General features: G+C 39.7%; 4 protein-coding genes across 5 annotated transcripts; 2 read left to right on the plus strand and 2 right to left on the minus strand.

Moving 5' to 3' along the window:
* Positions 1 to 532: 532 nt before the first annotated feature.
* Positions 533 to 3402, plus strand: Rab39 (RAS oncogene family member Rab39). Its single transcript, XM_043424170.1, has 3 exons — positions 533 to 973; positions 1478 to 1587; positions 2006 to 3402. The coding sequence occupies exons 1-3, from the start codon at positions 866 to 868 to the stop codon at positions 2442 to 2444; spliced, it is 657 nt and encodes a 218-aa protein (XP_043280105.1). The 5' UTR covers positions 533 to 865; the 3' UTR covers positions 2445 to 3402.
* On the minus strand, positions 3150 to 6724 carry LOC122413661 (uncharacterized). The gene is made up of 5 exons (XM_043424163.1): positions 6422 to 6724; positions 5244 to 6071; positions 4666 to 5032; positions 4262 to 4565; positions 3150 to 4138 (listed from the first exon to the last, which is right to left on the minus strand). The coding sequence occupies exons 1-5, from the start codon at positions 6547 to 6549 to the stop codon at positions 4044 to 4046; spliced, it is 1722 nt and encodes a 573-aa protein (XP_043280098.1). The 5' UTR covers positions 6550 to 6724; the 3' UTR covers positions 3150 to 4043.
* Positions 6725 to 7132: 408 nt separating this feature from the next.
* spel1 (DNA mismatch repair protein spel1) lies at positions 7133 to 20215 on the minus strand. 2 transcript variants are annotated; one of them, XM_043424160.1, is made up of 15 exons: positions 19953 to 20215; positions 19832 to 19881; positions 11887 to 12010; positions 11511 to 11767; positions 11257 to 11424; positions 10970 to 11158; positions 9917 to 10311; positions 9442 to 9656; positions 9049 to 9366; positions 8715 to 8933; positions 8393 to 8625; positions 8218 to 8309; positions 7879 to 8101; positions 7705 to 7797; positions 7133 to 7629 (listed from the first exon to the last, which is right to left on the minus strand). In XM_043424160.1, the coding sequence occupies exons 1-15, from the start codon at positions 19996 to 19998 to the stop codon at positions 7474 to 7476; spliced, it is 2778 nt and encodes a 925-aa protein (XP_043280095.1). In that variant the 5' UTR covers positions 19999 to 20215; the 3' UTR covers positions 7133 to 7473. The 2 variants fall into 2 exon arrangements, with proteins under 2 accessions (XP_043280095.1, XP_043280096.1); XM_043424161.1 differs by lacking the exons at positions 19832 to 19881; positions 19953 to 20215 and adding an exon at positions 12214 to 12982.
* LOC122413656 (filaggrin-2-like) lies at positions 14220 to 19804 on the plus strand. Its single transcript, XM_043424153.1, has one exon. It carries the CDS (start codon positions 14397 to 14399, stop codon positions 19647 to 19649), a length of 5253 nt encoding a protein of 1750 aa, XP_043280088.1. The 5' UTR covers positions 14220 to 14396; the 3' UTR covers positions 19650 to 19804.
* Positions 20216 to 20336: the final 121 nt, after the last annotated feature.

The raw sequence follows: 20336 nt of genomic DNA on the forward strand, positions 1-20336 counted from the left end.
TTATGAATGTTTTTTTCAGGCACAACCGACCGGGTGCTATCGAATTCAGCAAAATTCCTGTTTTCTTAGAAATTTGTGTTGTTGCAACCTTTAAAATTGTTCACTAAATTACTGTATCACTCATAGAACTTTCGATAACAGTAAACTCAATCACAATAGAAATGGTTCAACAAAACTTTAATCAGTGTATTTTCAATTGCTTTCAATTGCTTTCAATTGAAAAGTTGAACGAATTAAGTTATGTTCCAAAACCAGACTCGAGCAAAAATTTGATAAATTTAAAAATACTTTGTAAAATAAAAAATGTACTACTACGTGGGAACAAAAACAAAGAGATTTTTTTGGGACGTTTTATCACAAAGAAATTTTGATAAGTTGTTTTGCTTGTGATGCTGTTGCGGCGATGTGAGACTATCAAGTTCGTCGTAGTTTTGTAATTGGAGAGTGGAGGGAGAAACGTTCGTTCTCTCCTTGGAAGTTGGCGCTGTGTGTATTGCGTGATGTCGTCAGTTGGCGACACGAGACGAGAGTCGTTGCGAGTTAAAATCCTCTCTAGTTGTGCGATCCGCTCGTTCTTGGCATTTGTTTATACCCTTACGCGTACGTCCGTATATTTATATTTTTTCTTTTGTGTTTTATTCGTCTGTTCGTTGGTTAAAACGTATGACGTGCGCGCAGGTCAGCTGCGACACGAATCTCTTATGGAAAAAGGCTGATTATTTTAATATGTTACGGACAGCTGAGCTTGCAAGTTTTGTCAATTACTCCCGAAACAGTGATTGTTGTTATTCAAATTCGGTTGAGTAAATTATAATTTTATACGGATGAAAGTGAACTTGGTTAGCAGTAGAAAGTGATAACCAAAATGGTGGAACCTATTTTCGACTATCAATTTCGCCTCATACTAATTGGAGACAGCACCGTTGGAAAAAGTTCGCTTCTCAAATACTTCACCGACGGCAAATTCGCCGAGGTATTCATACTTTGCTTTTTCTTCTTTGTCTCCTCTCTATCTTTATCACACCCATACATCGACACGATCTTCTTTCACTGCGCCATTTAAATTCGTAATAGATATGTAAATAGCTCGGTGGAATTGGACCCAGAATTTTTAATTTCGAACGCGTGTTCCTCGTGACGAATTCTATCGTGTCCCTGAATGTCCCCTTCGCGATACGCCTCTCACCGTGTGTGCAACCTAAAATTTTTTTTCCGATCGACCAACGGTCCATAAACGTTCAATTTATCAAATCAAACAGTACCGCCGCAATCTTGAGTATGTAATTATACGATTCAGCATTTCTACGTCGTAAATTATTGCAATTGGGAAACACAATAACAGGATAAAAGAACGATTGTATCGCGTATAGTTCATACGAAAATAGGAAGCTCCTGTCGATGATTGTTACAAAATGTGCATGGAACATCTTAAATATACGAATGAATATATAAATTTTTTGCTTAAATTCCACTATAGTTGTCGGATCCTACTGTTGGAGTGGACTTCTTTGCTCGCTTGATAGAAGTAGAAGATGGAACGAGAATCAAACTGCAATTGTGGGATACAGCTGGCCAGGAGAGATTTAGGTTTGTACATTAATTCGTGTTAGACGAAAGATATTTGCATGAAATTAGTGATTACAGAATGAACAAGTAGATTTTCAAAATAAAGATTTAAAAAAAAAAATAAAGGTTGATAGTTTTCTGATATTTGAATAGCAGTATAATTGATTTCAAATTTTTTTCCATTGAAACGATAGATCCAAATTATTGTTGTTTTAGAATGGACAATAAAGCAAAAATAACATATGAGAAATAATAAATAAATTATGGAATTACAAATTCTCTACAAGAATTAGTTACAAAGTAGATAAATAGGAGAAAAAAAAACAAACACCTTGGTGGTTAACACATTGATAGTTAAACTGCCAAAACGAATAGCAATAAATAAGTAACATAGAAAAATATAAGATTTAGTTATTTAATCGTTCATTTGAATTTTCAGATCGATAACAAAGTCGTACTACAGGAATTCAGTAGGAGCTTTATTAGTCTACGACGTATGTAATCGGGCGAGTTTTGAGCATATTCCGCAGTGGATGATGGAAGCTCGGAGGCATATTGAGCCTCATAGGCCAGTTTTTGCATTGGTAGGATGCAAACTTGATTTGGTAACAAATGGAGCACGGCGAGAAGTGTCGAAAGAAGAAGCAAGAACTTTCGCAGATCAGCATGGGGTGCACCACATTGAAACGAGCGCAAAAACGGGAGTGAACGTATCGGAAGCTTTTAGAACGGTGACTCAGGAGGTTTACAATAGAATCAAAAGTGGCGAGTATAAGGTAGAAGATGGATGGGATGGCATAAAAACGGGATTCGCGAGACCGAGTGGTCTGGACTTTAACCTCGTTGAAGCTGAACCAGCCAAAAGTTCTTGTTGCTGAGTTCCTTTCCTTTGCTTATTCTTTGAAAGGAAACCATGCTTCTCGTTCAATATCTTTTTATCGAGAGAATAATAGGAGAAAGAAAAACGAAAATTGTCACGTTCAATTTAGCCAAAGCGGTAGAAAACCACTTTTTTGTACATATTTGATAGTCTTTTGAAATGACGAACGAGATTTAAAATTCAACATGAAAAATAGATGCGCGAGTATACGACCTTGCGTAAGGTTTTTTACTCATTTTTTTTTAATTGTCAATGATGCCAACGTTATTTAGACTCCCCGACTTTTAGATCCAGTACGAAAGAGTAAAATAGATACAAAATGTGGCAGCTCGAATAAATCAACTCGATGAGGATCCTTGATCCCATAGAATTGCAACGTCAATATCGTAGATTTTTGATCGGGGAAGATAGAGAAATGAAAATTAAAAGAACAAATTCAATTTTATATAACCTACGTTCTACAATCAACAAAAATAATAGTACGAGAAAATTTACATTTATATTTCTCATGACGAAACTTGGTGTTCGCAACTGTAAATACGTAGCCACGTAAAAGAAAATCGTTTTTTTCCTTGTTTGTTTCCGTTTGTTATTAACTTATTTAACATATTTTTTCGTACCCTTAAACGTAAGCTGCAAATTTGTCTCTGTTGAACGACCGAGTATTTTTTATCGAAAAATTTTGCGAAGGCTCGACAACGAGTTAATAAAAAAAAGAAAAAATCAATTTTATTCACAGAATATTTACAAAACCTCGCAACGAGCGAAAACATGCGTAGGTACACTGAAATTCTTTCGCTTGGGCGCGTATTCGTGTAATAAAATGAAATAATACGAATTCTCTCTCCATACACATTTACGCGCTCAACGCCCTTATGTATATATACTTATCGGGTAATTATACACTATTTGATAATCTCGATGTGTCTAACAAATAAATAATGGGTACATTGTAACAAGCGTACTTTATTTACAGATTTCGTGTAAATTTCTCTTTTCAGACTTAAAAAAAAGGACAAAAAACAGCCTCGCCATGTTTTCGTGGAAGCCCCGGGCATCACGTAGCTTGAATTCCAATAATTATCTCTGCGTGCTTTTTCTTTTTATATCCGATATTTCACTAAATTTGCTCCATATGACTAGAAAATTGGGTATCGCTTAAATCAATCTCATGAAATTCACTCTTGAAATTACTCGATTTTTTATCCTTTTGGCTACTTTCGTTTTCCAACACTAGTATAAATCTCTTTCATTTTTTCCCCTCTCTCGTTTTATTTACAAAGTAAAATCTGACAAACTATTTACATCATTTCGACGATAGCAAAAAAATTGGAAGGTTAGGGGGGAGGGGCTTATTGAACGAATTGGTGCATCAGGTTAATCGGATTTCTTAACGTGTAACAAATAACATTGGAATATCTCAGGAATCTCTAAAGCTCTCGAATAACGTAACTACGATAAACAGAATCTCAACTTCTTGTTAAAATCTTTTCTTTTTTTGTTTTAACGAATTCGAATCGCTCTTTCCCGCTCGGCATCGAGATATCATTTCTTTTTTTTTATTCTCGACCGATTTATCGTCGGTCTTACCGGCTCGCTACTGTTCGCAGAGTGACTCACATCCAAAGAGGACGTACTCTTCTCGAGAGAGCCAGAACGGATTGCCTTCAACATATTCTGGAGGTGTTTTGTCTGTAACAGGAGGGAAAGAGATCAATTTTTAAGACTTGAAAAAAAAATCAAGCAACCTTTGTTTGAAACTGTTCTGATGGGAATTTTAGTACCGAAATTTAATCCAGAAATCAAAAGACTCACCAGGGTGAACAGCTAGAGAAACGTAAGTCGATCCCATCGCAACGTTCCAGCTGTGAGTTCCAGGACAGCTGCGAACTTGAAGTATAGCGCTATGTTCCGGCAACAATTCTCCAAGATCCTTGTGCAGTCTCAGAGCGAATCCTGAGAGATCGGTATTACCACCAGTCAATAAAATATTTGAGAGACAATCGTGCATCGTATCCTCGGATAAACCGTTCGTAACGTCCTTTATTATTTGTGGAAGACCCAGACTGATGTACATCATTTCAGGGGCAACATAAAGTTCCGAGCCCAGAGAAACTTTCTAGAATAGAAGAAACCATAAAATTCCGTGATTTGAAAGTTTCGCTGAAATCTTCCCGTGAGAAATACCATTATTTTTTATTTGCAAAAAGAAACGCTACCCAAAATTGTTTGTAATCGGCGTAACTGTCGACTCGAAGATTTATGTGTTCTCTTTTTGTGGGCGCGCCCCGTCTGAGTTCTTCGTGTTCGATGTTGTAACTCAACCGACATCGTTCTTTAACCGCCATAGTGTCAAGATGAGAAATTGGTATTTGATGATACTCTTTGGGTTGCCAATGCATCGCTTGCTTTAGATGATAAGCTACGTGCCATCCACCGACCGGGAGTAATCTCCAACGGTGAGGCATAACCCGTCCACCAATTACAACCGCGACGGTAGTACTGAGGGCACCGCTGTCTACAACGATGCACGTCTCCACATCCAACATCGCGCAAGCAGCGAGAGGTTTCGGTACGAGACAGACCCTGTTGACCAGAATTCATCAAATGAAGAAGCATTCAATGTATAAATTGTGGAAAAAATGTTTTTGAAAATATTTTCGAAATATATTGCATTTTCTGTATGTCACAAATGGATGAATAGATAGGGTTTGTTACAGCTCATTAGAATAATAACAGAGTTCTTCCCAGAAAATCTCTAAATCCAATAGACAATATGAATGTTAGTAACACACACCTTGCAACCTTCACTTCTTGAAACAAGTAGTGTAACAATTGTTTTCTCAAGGTGGGATGCATAGCCAAAGGTTCGCAAAACATGAGAACAGCATTTGGCTTTCTGAGGGTTGTTGTCAGTTCCATTTGATGAAAGAGATGATCGACAAAGATTTTCAATACATTGAAAGAGCCCTCGCTTAGAAGAGCCTCTGCTGGACTCACTACATCAACGTTGGGAATTCCTAATACTTGTACAGTGTCGGTGCAGTAGCCATTCACAAGTTTTTGATAAAGCGGATTTGGCCGAGTATAAGAAGCAGTTTCGTTCTGATTGCTTGCCAACCGTTTTTTCTCTCTGTATAGCTTTACTGGGTTACAGAAAACACAGAATGGTCCGCTCGGTCTTGGAATTCTTACGCTCGTTAGTTCTGTCATTTTCAATGATCTTAGCCTCTGAGCTATTGATTTGTGGTCCGATTTGTTTCTTCTTCCACTACTGCTCGCTGTACTCTGAGTCTGCACTTGTTCGGCATGAGTCTTCCAGTTGTACTTTGGAATCCCAAAAAGGGAGAAATGTCTTCGGAGTCCAAAATGTGGTGTTATCACCCATGTATACTTGTTTCCTATCTCTATAACCACCCTCGCGTTCGAGCCTTCCACACAGTTACGCTGACATGTATAACCGCTGCAGTGATAACATCTTGGGAACGGCACATTTTTTCCGAGCGTAATTACCATATGGAGACGATAACACATCGCCTTAAAACTTACACTCAAGAGCTGTAGACATTTTATGTCCGGGAAGCGAAATTTCACCTTTGATATCAATTGGAGCCATTTTATTTTCCTGGGACATAAAATATGTAACTAAATGAATTTTTATTTTTTACTAATATTAATATCGGAAAATGTGTAATTGTTTGTGTGAAGTTTCATTCTGTTGTTGAGAAAAAATGTAGTTGACGGGAGAATAAAAATTTGACTTTTAAGATTATATTTTGAACTTTGTACGCATTTACGGCTCGATAGCTAAATCCTTAAAAAATTAGTTTTTGTTTAGACGGCTATTTCAATTAAATTTCCCCTTTTGTTTTACGAATCGAAGTAAGAAAAATGAACACGCAAAATTGCAAGTTTATGGGTGTCATTGACGATCACCTGCATTACGACGCATACGCGTATAACCTTAAAACTCACCACAGGTAATCGGTGTCGGACGTTTTACGCAGATATTTACACGTACTGCCAAAAGCGATAATGTCAGGTACGTCGCAGTAAAGAAGAATTTTAATCCATATTTCCTCTGGGAAAACCGCCGGATCCATTTTTGGATGGCTTTATAGTTCAGTATCGCACTTTGTTTTTGTTTTTGATTATATCACAAAACAGAGATAAAGACAGAAGGAAAAAAGGTAAAAGGATATTACGTGCGTAACCACCGCATATGCGGTAACGCACTGTTATTTGCGTACAAACTGTTCGATGTAGGTTTTGATACTACGGGATACACACGTCTGACACTCCCCGGAAAATAACGAATACCAATACGCTAGTCAAGTTCAAGGTTACGTCAAAAAAACGGCGCGTCATTATTGAGTCTTTTTCTTCCGGTAAATGACCAAATACGAAGTTTTCCTTAATGTGCAACGAACTTATGTGTTTATGTTTGTTTATTGTAGTTAATCAATGCTTTTTTCCAGTATTGAACAAACCTGATGCTCTTAGAAACGTGACTTCCGGTTACGAATGCGTCCAAATTCCCTTTCCACGTACTGTTTTATTAACTGTATTCATGACAATTAACGCATTTTCAAAATAAATTACACATAGATCGCGTTATTTTTAACACTCCCAAGTTAATTCATTCACATTTATCTAATAATTATGTTAATGTTATTAATTTTCAACTCTGTTAAAAGATTTTTATTCATCCTCGATTCTGCAATGTAATAGAATTACAGGAAAAATATAGTTTATTGTGTTTTCGGATCAATCGCAAAGTTTCTGATCGCTTGGTAATGAGTTTTGAAATTTTTTTTTTTTTTTTACCATTTTCACTATAGATCGTTGAAAAAAATCATTCCATTATTTACACACGCGGGACACGGACACAGGGGTTCGAATAGTATTTCATAAATATACAAACGTAGAAAAGACTCTTATTTGTGGATGTGCTAATGTAACAGAATAAATATAAAAAATACTGCGGTTTGATGAAACAGGAAATATGGATCCAGCCATTTATAGAATTATGACACTCCAAGTAACGCTTTTATGTACGGATTGTTGTGAGTCAAAATCTGATCCTTCAATTTTTGAATCTCTGTTTTGAGCGCCGATTCTGACAAACTTTTGTCGAGAGATTTGCATTTATTGGCAAAGTTGGTTATCAGTTCTTCACCTTCCTGAAATCGGAATAAATTATTTCAACCTTTGTAATATTCAATATTCTTAATATTTTCCGAACAAGAAATATTTACCTTAATCGTTTTTCTCTTTTTCTCTGGCACTTCCGAGCCTTCAAAAACTACATTCTGATGATCTTCCAATTCAGCTTGCTTGCGTTTGGCAAACTGAAAATACCGATTGTTTTTATGCCTCAATTATATTATGAAAATTGATTGAATTCGCTCGTGTGTTTTCTTCGCGCTTACCTCGACTACGGATTCTGGAAACTTAGCCATTTTCGCGACGTGAATCCCGAAACTCTGATCGCAAATTCCCGGTTTCACGGAATAAAGAAGTGTCAGTTTGTCATCGGTTACGTTTGCTGTTACATGCCGATTTTTTACAGCTGGAACGTCTTCGGCAAGGCGCGTTATTTCATGAAAATGTGTGGCAAACAGACAATATGCTTTCACCTCTTTTGCCAAATATCTGTAGAAAAAAACAAAGCGTAATGATAATTCCTCTACATTCAATCAACATTGAAACAATTGTCAATCTAATGAGTTTTTATGTGACTGAAATATTCTATTATATTGGGAACGTACTCTGCGATCGACCAGGCGATTCCACAGCCCTCGTACGTGGAAGTTCCTCTACCGAGTTCATCAATGATCACCAGAGAATTCTTGGTAGCCATCTACGAATGATAAAAGGAAAAAATTGAAAAACACGCGAGTTTTTCGAGATTTCGATGGATAAAAAACTGTAACAAAAACTAACTCGTAGAATAGCGGCAGCCTCGACCATTTCAGTCATGAAAGTTGACAGTCCCTTCGTCTGAGAATCATCAGCACCAACTCTGGCCAAAATACAATCCAGTAAAGAAATTTTAGCCGAGTCACAAGGAACAAAACTTCCAATATGTGCCATCAAAGCACAAACACCGGCGGATCTGATATAAGTACTTTTGCCACCCATGTTCGGTCCGGTGATGATATAAAAGTGGGACTCATCTGAAAGGTTTCGAAGAAGCATCCATTACGGAGCGACCTGATAATGATGTATCAGTGATTGCGGTCTCATAAAGTCGATTAAATCTTACCTCTCTTCATAGCAACATCGTTCGCCTTATAACGAAAATTTTGAGCCTCGAGACAAGGGTGTCGAGCCTGTACAAGATTGAATTCACCATTTTCGCTCGGTAACATTTCCGGACGTACGTACTGTTTCGTGGCGCCAACCGCTGCAACAGCGAACGCAGTGAGAACATCCAAATTCCCTATTAGCGAGCCGATTGATTTCACTGGAGCGCTGTAACCGGCTATAAAATGTTTTGAATTAGACAACTTTCTCATTTTCGATGAAACAAGTGTTTAGAATTCAGTCAAATTTGACAGCATTTTTGGTGATTTTTTAAAATGAATATGAAATCAGACCTGCAATCTCGATGATTTCCGAGACGACAGCCTTTTGTTGGGACATATATTTGTTCCTGGCATCGAGATATTCCTCGTTGATTTCGGTGAGTTTTGAATTTCGGAATCTCACACCACTTTTGTTTGAATCTATGATCGTGTAATTTTTTCTATTCCGTAATATTTTTTCTTCCTTCAATGTAATACGGAAGAAATAACCGTACTGTTGATTCGACTCGAATTTCAAAGTTTTGCCAGCTTCCATATCAAGATCATTGGCAACCTTGGATATTTGACCCTGCATCTTTTCTTCGAGTTCGTCAATCGTTTCTTTCAAATCTGTGCGAATATGAGCAGTAACAGTTTTTACAATCAGTTCGTACAAAAAATGTTTTTTATTCTCATTTTACCAACCTTGCAAGTTTGTGTCGAAATCTGCACGGACCATAAAATCATTTTTTTGCGCTGCTTCGATGTCGATTGTTTGCTCGACCATTTGTTGATATTTATCCATGTCACTGATCAACTCCGTTAATGGCTCAACAAACATGGCCCTCATTACTGGCGTTGGGGAACTGGACGATAAAATCTCCAGTAAAACAGGCAGGTTCGAGACGCACAAATAAATTCTGAAATTAAGGTTTAATTTTATCAAAGCTTGCATTTAAACGTAACTTAATAATTAATTGGTTAGTTTATCATTCATTTCATTTCATTTTGGTGGAATTTCTTTCAACTTTTTGTTTACTTCCGAGGGCTTATGTACAAGTGCTCGACGACTTTTCGAATGTTGTTCGATAAAAGTTTGAACCATTATTCCGACGGAAAACTTGAGCTTAAAGTTGAAAATTTATCAAATACTATTATTACTAATACCACATTCACTCACTTGTAACAATCTTGGAGACCAGCCTTTTTCCTGCTCAATTTTTTCGCCAATTGTTGTAAATCTGGTATTCGTTGAAGATGATCATCGCTTAAACATGATCGTAAATTGGAATCATTGACCAATTGTTCCACGATATCATGACGCTCTTTTATGAGGGATAAATCTTTGAGAGGTTGTCTGACCCACTGAGCGATCAGCCGACGTCCTTGGGGTGTTCGACATTTGTTCAGGATTCCGAGAATGCTTCTCGGGCCGTCTCCGACGAGGGCAGGCAATGAATCGGTTCGTTCTTCGATATTCAGAGCTTTTATCGCTGCGGCGTCGAGACGGATGAATCGTGATTGTTCCAGTTGCTTCAGACTATATTGATTCATGTTTCCATCGTCTGATGTTAACTATGAAATACGATCCATACAGAATTTCAATTGTAATTAATATCAAATTCGAGCTCTGTATAAAATTTCAATTTTTTAAAATTATTTTTATTGAAAACGAAAAGAAAAAAATACGATTATATAATTGGAGTAATACATATAATTCAAATTATTTCGAATGTGATAATTACTCTGATACATTTTTCGAATCAACTTCCATACTATTGAAATGCCTTCGTCAGGAATTCAATTTAATTCAGTTTCGTTATATAACGCAGTTCTGTAAAAATGAAGTCACCTTAAGATGACACATGACATGATGCAATAAGAGAAAAATTGGCACGTTTTGCAAAAGGCGTTTTCAAAGTATTTGTCTTGTCAGAGTTTTGTTCTACGAAATCTTTAAAAAAATTTGAAGTATATGATCGGGACACTATTGTGTCGATATCAGTTGAATTCGAAAAGCATCCAAAGTTCTAGAGTTTAGATATTTCTGATGAAAAATAGTGCAATTTCTTAAATTTTGTGTTTCTTATGAAGATAATTAAAAAATTGTACAATTTTTGTGACAGCATTGAAGAGTTTTCTTAATAAATGATTGGGAATTATTAACTGACAAAAAAAACTGATAAAAATTTCGATTCAATCTTTTAGTGCTGGATTAATGAATAAAACTCACATCCAAATATTTAATAAGAGCTGCTGTCGCGGACATGGCCGATTTGAGATTGGTTTCCGGCAAGGCTTGTGCGTTCTCTTGTTGACCTTTTCCAAATTTAATTAAAGAGTTCAAATCTTGAAAGATCGAATCCGAGGAAAATTCGTTCTTCTTTCTTTGCGTTATCATCACGTTGCTTCGTTCCATAATCTACACAGAAAAAAAAAACAATCAACAAAATGATTAATTTTTTGTTTTTCGGTAACTAATTTCTTTTTATTTCCTGTTAGTAAATTGCATTTTCATACTTGTTTGATGGTTTGAAATTCGGCACTTCCATCGCCTTGGATTACCAAACACTCTTTAGGTCCATTGGTCACAACCAAAGCTTCTAAATCGGAAAAAGTTTCATCGTCGAGAAACTCACAGACGGAAATTAGAGTCGCGACTGTATCGACGATACTGACACCAACGAGCTGTGAAACAAAATGGAAATTCCATCATTCTTTGATAATGCGAAAAAAACGTCAAATTTCTTCGATTTGCTGCTTTTTTCACTGACTCTGCTTTTTCCCTCCATGCCAAGTTTCAACGCCATTATTGAACCGCCGACAGCGACATCCGTATCTCCGAAAAGTATTTCCTCGAATTGCGTCAAATTGCCTGGTGAACCTTTGAACTCCAAAACCCAATTTTGATTCGAGGCTGTTCCTTGATTAACGTACACCTCCACACGATATTGTTTAACCAGCAGCAAATCCCGAACGAGACTTTGAAATCTTGCGAAATTCAAGATCAATCCTTCGATTTTGTTCGGTTCTGGGAAGCAACGAAAAATTAATAAAAATTGTGAAGTTTCGGTTGCATCTGAAACTAAACTATTCCTGATTTCAAATTTGTCGAAAAAATTATTCGAATAAAACGAAAAATTCATGTACCTCCTCCAATCATTTTGCATGCTGAAGTAGTTTTGAAAACTTCCTCAGAGGCGAATAGGGCATCGCTACCATGTACGGTGTAATATTCGATGCGGTTGAAAAATCGTATGGTCGTACTCGGTTTCTGGAAAAACAAAAGAAAAAAATTAACGATCAAAAATCAACATTTATAAAAATTTCCCACAGAAAACCATTTTTCGACAATAACACGATAATTCCAAAGTCTGGACAATTTTTCAAATACATATCCAACAATGGACAAACCAACGAGAAAAGATTATAACGAAATATCATTTTTACTGCAGGTTCGTTTCGTTATCCACTGACCTTTGTCTCAAAAGTAGTTTCCGTATTTGCACATAAATCATGAAACTTCCATGTCTTATTTTTGAATGTGTTCGACGAAATCTCGTCGGTTGTACACCGAAAAAAGGGGGAATGATGGAATTTCCAGGGGATCGCGAAATCGCAATCCCCTCGCAATACTCGTTATAACGATAAAAGCCGACTGAGAACAGCAATACGAATAATAATTCAGGGGAAATAGCGCGAGTTAAATCTCGAAAAACAGACGATAAACATATCGAAGCTCATGAGTTCTTGACCCATTTTCGAGATACAAGTAGCACACGCAATCGTAGAACGAAAAGTGAAGAAAAAAGCGACGAGTTCTTAACTAAAGCGGTGAGCAATTCAATTATAGACAAATAAATAAAACATCGCGTAAATCCATGTGCGCGTGAAATTTTGTTTTTGCTCATCCGGTCGTACATGAAAACATGCAAGAAATCACGTAAGTCTAGAAACTGTGGAATTTATAAATCGTGGGGTATTTTCTCGTGCGACATGTGCCTTGCGACCTTGTTACATATCTTCGGGTCAGTCGCCTATCGGTAGGTCATGGATTCTCGGGTCGTCGCGAGTGCGCACGAATTCACGGAAAGAGACGTTCGTCCACGGCCTCGTGTGGAATAAAATGACGAGTAGAGGGGAAAAGGGGGGAGGATACTCGACTCGGAATTTTCAATAATCAAGAAAACATTGCACGATCATTCGAATTCTATTTACAGTTTTATAATAACTCCCGTTATCCGGGTTAGTAAATTAATCAGAAAAGGATGGGAGATCGCTCGCTAACTCGAGACGATAATCGAGAGCGTCTGCAAGGGCAGAAGCGATCTTCGATCAAGGTCATCGAGCACGCGTGGCTCGAAAAAGACCAAAAATATCATTCGGATTAAACACAGTTGTCCCAAAATGTGGCAAATTCCGGGAGATGATGACGCTCGAAAAATCTCACGAATAACAACGATCAGGGAGGTCTCATTTGCAGAGAAGAATGAGAGGCTGGATAACCTTGAGACCTCGGTACCAGGAAATTGTCAGTGAGAGTAAAACCAATCGTGTGTTTGCTTGCAACACGGATATTGCGTGTCAAGAATTCCAAATTCACATGCGACGATGACGCATCCCGCGCCTTCGTTGTATGGCGAAAATACTCAAGAGTGTGCACACAAGAAAAATAAGAGAGAGGATCAATTTTATGCAGAGTCGTGGGTTCGTGTGTTGACCAACGTGAGGTATTACTCTTTAATGAATCACCCTCGCCTATTTATAATAATACACATTACGTTATCTCGATTATGCATCTTGCAAGAAATGAATTAAGGCTTAGTCAATATTTTGATACAGATTGAATGTTTGATGAAAATTCAACTCGATTTCATTGAGAATTAATGCCATATTTAAACGCTGAAAGATATATTGTTTTAAAATTTGAACAACCCTTAGGTCTGAAAAGAGTGAGAAATTTTCTGGGACAGGAATATTTGAAACGAATGAATTGTACGAAAAAAACTTATGAAGTTTTTTTCAAATGATTCCAGCGGCCGAGATCAATTAATCAAGATGAATTTTTAATTATCGCTACCTAATCACGAGAGTTCACAGACGTTTGTCATTGCCTATTCGAAAGTGACAAACGAAGAAAATGTTGACTGTCCTACCACTAATGAAAGCCCAAAGCGTCTACGAAACTTCATAAATAAATGACAGTCGAGAAAAGAAAGAGGGGAGCGAGTGTTCCACATACGAGCGAATTCCCCGAACGTGTGTACCAATATCACGAGGAAGGACAGGGGGTATCTCCGGGTCGCGAGAATGAATCGGTTTACGGCGAAGCGACCCGGGGGAGTTTTGTTATTCGAAATATTGAAAAAGGTTGCCGAGTGACGAACGAAGAAGCGAGAAACTCGTACGCCCTGCGAGAGACGTTTTTGTGTAATTGGATGAAGGAGAGGGGAGCGATTGCTGATATATATCGAATGGTCTTGACTGGTCACGACGACAAGTTGATCGTTAGTTCTCTCGATAGGATCCTTGCGGGATTGTTCGAGACTCATTGGAGAATCGATCGATAAAGCTCGTGGTGAAATCGTTCGACGCGTTGATCATTTTTCTCGTGTTCCGGGTGTTGTGTCCGGACGGACGAAGAGTGTTGAGAAGCAACAATGTGGTTACGCCGAGGGTTGATTTTGTGTGCGGCGCTCGTTGGAGCTTTGGCGGCGCCGAATCCAAGCGGTTGCTCGGACTTGTGCACGACGGTGTTTAAAGATCCTTCGGAGCGTGACACTCGTCACCGAGTCGGTGGTGACGTGATGAGAAGAGCTCACAGCAGCTATCACCAAGAACTTCATTCGGAGCATTCAACGGCTTACGAGTCGCCCCATTCCTTGCCGTTGCAAACAGCCGAGGCTATCTCGCATGCAACTCGAGGCTCGAACACGTTGAACGAAGGTGACAATTGGCACAGAGCTGATTCGTGGACCACGGACGACGGGCACGGGCGCGTTCACGAGGAAGAAGGTCAAGTCGTTACCGGTCCAACGAAAATCAAGTATTACCGGAAGAATTACACAGCGAGTTACGCTTCCGGGGACGACGTTTCACGTGTTCTGTCTCAGCCCTCGGTCTCTTCGGATCTCGTCAACGTCCAGGAACAGCTGGATCGCATGCGTAAGGAGTTCGACAGTTATGGCCGCGAGACTCATCGAACAAACGTGCTCGTGGGCTCGACAAATCAGAGGTACAATCGTCCCGTTCAGGTTGGTAACAATTATGCTGAAACAGTGCACCAGAGTTATGAAACAGATAATCGAGGATCCGGCGTAGATCTCGTGAATGTACAAATTCCGGTGACGACCAATCACGGATATATCCGTCCGGCTCAGACTGGTAGCAATTACGTTGAAACGGTGCAGCAGACTTATGGAACGAGTCATGAACGCGAACATGCCAGGGCACCGGTCAGAACCAATCCAGGATACGATCGTCCGACTCAAGTTGGCAACAATTACGCTGAAACGATCGAGCACACTTATGAAACGAATCGTCATACATCTGGTGTTAATGTCGACGGCACATCTGGCTACGGGCAACGATTTTACGTCGTTCCGACCCACTCACTCCCCACCGTCCAGTCCACTTTAAATACTCAGCAAGTTTACCACGGAACTGTGACGCCGGTTCACTCGCAGCCGATTATTCGAGTTCCCATACACGTTCGCCCCGTCGACGAAGCCTCCATCGCTGCCACAACCCACTCTCAAGTTGTTCGGACTTCCGGGGAATCAAGCCATCAGACTCACGTTCCAAATTTGGGTCCAAGACCCGCGGCTTACGACGACTCCCAAACTGTCCAGGTGGTCAACTTCTACCAGGGATCCTCACCGGTGGGACGTTACGAGGAACACTGGAGTCAATCGGGCCATCGTAGCGAAGGCACCGTCCCTCATGTCACCACTGGACAGGTCGTTCATGGAGCAAATGCGGACTACACTCGAGGCGGACACTCCAACAGCAATCGGCAAGCAAGCTCTTGGAGCGAAACCAAAACCCACGAGAGCCAACGTGTTTCTGGTCAAATTTATGGCAGTCCGAATAACGGTGATTTGACTCTTGGGGTTGTTGACCTTGGCCATCAAGAGGGAGGCGCCGATTGCCACGGCAACACCGGAAGAAAATTCAAACGCGATACGAGCCTCCATCAGCGACCCCAGATGGAACAAGCCGCACATTTGGAATTTGGACAGGACCACGAAGATCTTTCTCAGCAGACGACCGCTCATCTGGAATCTCAACAGATCTCTCAGGGTGGAGATTATTTTGGACAGCTCCAATTTGGTCATGGGCATGAAGATCACTTTGGGAAAGCAAAACTTGGTAATCATTTGGAAGGAGAATACGAACACGGTGACCAACAAGGTGCAGTTTATCGTCGTCATCACGAGCATCGACACCATCATCATCACGAACATTCTGAATCTAGTCATCAACGTCACGGGCATGTTAATCAATTCGAATTTGGTCATAGGAGCGAACAAAGCCAGGATTTTACTCAACAAACTCATGGTCTTGGACACCACGAATTCGATCAAAGCAGTCAGCACAGTCAGGATTTAACTCAACAGACGAGTGGTTTTGGGAATCTCGAATTCGGCCACGGAAGTCAGCACAGTCAGGATTTAACTCAACAGACGAGTGGTTTTGGAAATCTCGAATTCGGCCACGGAAGTCAGCACAGTCAGGATTTAACTCAACAGACGAGTGGTTTTGGAAATCTCGAATTCGGCCACGGAAGTCAGCACAGTCAGGATTTAACTCAACAGACGAGTGGTTTTGGTAAACTCGAATTCGGTCACGGAAGCCAGCAGAGCCAGGATTTAACTCAACAAACTCATGGTTTTGGACACCACGAATTCGATCAAAGCAGTCAGCACAGTCAGGATTTAACTCAACAGACGAGTGGTTTTGGGAATCTCGAATTCGGTCACGGAAGTCAGCACAGTCAGGATTTAACTCAACAGACGAGTGGTTTTGGGAATCTCGAATTCGGCCACGGAAGTCAGCACAGTCAGGATTTAACTCAACAGACGAGTGGTTTTGGAAATCTCGAATTCGGTCACGGAAGTCAGCAGAGCCAGGATTTGACTCAACAAACACATGGTTACGGACACGACGAATTTGATCAGAGCAGTCAACATAGTCAGGATCTGACTCAACAAAGCGACGGTTTTAGTCAACTCGAATTCGGGCACGGCAGTCAACAGAATCAGGACCTCACTCAGCAAACAAGTGGCTTTGGAAAGCTCGAAGTCGGACACGACGGCCAGCAGAGCCAAGATTTGACTCAACAATCTCATGGTTACGGACACGACGAATTTGATCAGAGCAATCAGCACAGTCAGGATCTGACTCAACAGAGCGATAATTTTGGTCAACTTGAATTTGGACACGACAGTCAACAGAGCCAGGATTTGACTCAACAAACCGACAGCTTCAAACCACATAATTTCGACCACGGTAGCCAACAAAGTGAGGATTTAACTCAACAGACCAGTGGAAATCTCGAGTTTGGCCATGAATTACAACACGAGCAAAGTTCAATTCAACAAAGCAGCGGATTTGGGAAACTTGAATTTGGACACGACAATCAACAGAGCTCAGACTTGACTCAACAATCTTCTGGTTTCGGACATCAAGAATTCGATCAAAGTAGTCAATTGAGCCAAGACACGACTCAACAGAGCAGCGGTTTTGGAAAACCTGAAATCGCTCACGAGATGCAACATGACCAAGATTTGTCACAACAAACTAATAAATTCCTAGAAATTGAATCTGCTTACAGCAGTCAACAAAGTCAAGATTTAACTCAACAAAGCAGCGGTTTCGGTAAGCTCGAACCGGGAGAACACAGCCAGGATTTAACTCAACAAACGAGTGGTTTTGGTAAGCTCGAATTTGCTGGAAATAGTCAACAAAGCCAGGATTTAACTCAACAAACTAGTGGTTTTGGGAAGCTCGAATCAGGCGAAAATAGCCAACACAGCCAAGATTTAACTCAACAGAGCGGTGGTTTCGGTAAACTTGAATTAGGAGAAAATAGCCAGCACAGCCAAGATTTGACTCAGCAAACTAGTGGTTTTGGTAAGCTCGAATTAGAAGATAGCCAACACAGCCAAGATTTAACTCAACAAACTGGTGGTTTTGGTCAGCTCGAATTTGGTGGAAATAGTCAACAAAGCCAGGATTTAACTCAACAAACTAGTGGATTTGGTAAGCTCGAATTTGGAAAAGACAGTCAACAGGATCAAGATTTGACCCAACAAACCCACAGCTTTGGACATCGTGGCTTTGATCAAAGCAATCAGCACAGCCAGGATTTAACTCAACAAACTAGTGGATTTGGTAAGCTCGAATTAGGAGAAGATAGCCAACACAGCCAAGATTTGACACAACAGAGCAGCGATTTTGGTAAGCTCGAATTTGGTGGAAATAGTCAACAAAGCCAGGATTTAACTCAACAAACTAGTGGATTTGGTAAGCTTGAATTTGGAAAAGACAGTCAACAGGATCAAGATTTGACCCAACAAACCCACAGCTTTGGACATCGTGGCTTTGATCAAAGCAATCAACACAGCCAAGATTTAACTCAACAAACTGGTGGATTCGGTAAGCCTGAATTTGATGGAAATAGTCAACAAAGTCAAGACTTGACTCAACAGAGCAGCGGTTTTGGTAAGCTCGAAGTAGGAGACGATAGCCAACACGGTCAAGATTTAACTCAACAAACTAGTGGATTTGGTAGGCTCGAATTTGGAAAAATCAGTCAACAGGATCGAGATTTGACTCAACAAACCCACAGCTTTGGACATCGTGGATTTGATCAAAGCAGCCAACAGAGCCAAGATTCGACTCAACAAAGCAGCAGTTTTGGCGATCTGGAATTTGGACACAACAGTCAACAGAACGCAGATTCGAATCAAATGTCCCATGGCTTCGGACATCACTCAAAGTCCGGTGAAGCAAGTCAGTACAATAAAGATTCAATTCAACAAAGTAGTCATTTGGAAGGACACAATATTGGAATAAGTACCACAAGCAATCAAAATATAAATTCTCAATACCATCAAAACAGTCACTATAATAAAGATCTAAATATCCAAACTGATTCTACCGAGTATGTTCAAAACTCAAAATTCAATCCATATAATATAGAAACGACTACACCAGAAATATTTCATGAAATAACAACAAGACCATACAGACCCGCAAATATAGGAGTGAAAGGTCGAAGAAAAGGTGGAAGGAGACCAACGACCGAGGCACCAAAAATATGGAGCACAAACGAAGAATCCGGAGATACGAATATCCCCAACATCCGTTACGTGCCTTTCGATACACAGCCAGAATTGGATTTGGAAAATCACAGAAGTCAATCAGAGTTCGGAAAAGGAAAATATTCTAATCGCTTGAACATGGAAGATCCAGTCCAGAGAGCAAACGTTCCTTTGTCCGAGAGAACCAAGGAGCAACACTCGTCCCATGGACTAGGCCAATCATCAAAACCGGAGGATGATATAATGTTCCAGCCAAGAATTTTAGAAGTATATGGAGGAAACGGTCCCTATGGTCCTCCTATCGATGATTCAGTCTATGCAAATGTCAAGCCAAACCCGAGTGCAACGCTTCCTCCAAGGGGCTACGATCCCTGGGACATCAGAGAAAAACCACTGAATCCTGTAGACCCTATTGAAGAAGTTTTTGGAAAAGGAAAAGTGATCCCGGAAGAAGCAGCACCTGAAGTTTCTCCAGAAATCACAACTACAACAGAAGCCCCAGGATTTTGGAAAAGGGTAGGCAACAAATTGGGTAATGCTTATGAAAAAGCTAAGGAAAAAGCAGGCAGTATCTTTGGAAAGTAGGCAAAAACTAATGTATTCGGCCTCTCGAGGCACTTTTTTTCGATTTAAGTTTTCTCTGTGTACTCACAACAATGTATGAAGAATGACTGTAAAACCTATGTACAAACTTTAACACCGAAATATCAAAAATTTTTTTACGATTTGTGCGATAAAAATTATGGCGAATTTCTTTTTGACGTTACCTCTGGAAGTCCCTTGAAAAATCTGACGAAACTTTGTTGGGCTGCTAGACCTGTGAAGTAATTTTTTCGTAAAATTTCGCTCTTTCAGAATTTTCAGTATTCGTGTTTTTGTTTCGCTTACCCATTCCAAGCAATTGGCCTGTTTGACTTTTCGTTTCGTTCGACATTATTCCAACGTTGGCTTTTACAACTCTTGAATTATTGTTGATTTCACCGATTAGACAACAATTATACAGAAGTAATTTTGTAACAAAATAATAATGGGTGATTTTTCACAACTCTACACGCGAAAATGCGCGCACGTTTCGGCGGGAAGCAGGCAATAAAAATATACAAAGAGACGGACGGCTGACGGAGTAGTTGAAGCGTTGCCCGTCAGACACACCACCGGCGCTAAAACGAGACGCTCATTTGATTTATATAATTTTTTCAAAATCAAAATTGTTGAGTAAAACCATGAATATAATTTTGGAATTTTATATTTGTTCGTTATTCTTTTTTCATT

Source organism: Venturia canescens, chromosome 7, assembly GCF_019457755.1.
Source record: "Venturia canescens isolate UGA chromosome 7, ASM1945775v1, whole genome shotgun sequence".
Classification (NCBI taxonomy): Eukaryota; Metazoa; Arthropoda; class Insecta; order Hymenoptera; family Ichneumonidae; genus Venturia; species Venturia canescens.

Bases quoted from the DNA above. Each gene is read 5' to 3' on its own strand.
- Rab39 (XM_043424170.1), top strand. From the start codon at position 866: ATGGTGGAACCTATTTTCGACTATCAATTTCGCCTCATACTAATTGGA. The intron at 974-1,477 runs GTATTCATACTT...ATTCCACTATAG, and splicing joins CCGACGGCAAATTCGCCGAG to TTGTCGGATCCTACTGTTGG. The intron at 1,588-2,005 runs GTTTGTACATTA...TTGAATTTTCAG, and splicing joins GCTGGCCAGGAGAGATTTAG to ATCGATAACAAAGTCGTACT.
- LOC122413661 (XM_043424163.1), bottom strand. From the start codon at position 6,549: ATGGATCCGGCGGTTTTCCCAGAGGAAATATGGATTAAAATTCTTCTT. The intron at 5,033-5,243 runs GTGTGTGTTACT...TCTGGTCAACAG, and splicing joins CAAGAAGTGAAGGTTGCAAG to GGTCTGTCTCGTACCGAAAC. The intron at 4,566-4,665 runs GTAGCGTTTCTT...CTTCTATTCTAG, and splicing joins CCGATTACAAACAATTTTGG to AAAGTTTCTCTGGGCTCGGA.
- LOC122413656 (XM_043424153.1), top strand. From the start codon at position 14,397: ATGTGGTTACGCCGAGGGTTGATTTTGTGTGCGGCGCTCGTTGGAGCT.
- spel1 (XM_043424160.1), bottom strand. From the start codon at position 19,998: ATGTCGAACGAAACGAAAAGTCAAACAGGCCAATTGCTTGGAATGG. The intron at 11,159-11,256 runs GTATGAAAATGC...TTTTCTGTGTAG, and splicing joins AATTTCAAACCATCAAACAA to ATTATGGAACGAAGCAACGT. The intron at 8,102-8,217 runs GTACGTTCCCAA...TTTTTTCTACAG, and splicing joins ATCGCCTGGTCGATCGCAGA to ATATTTGGCAAAAGAGGTGA.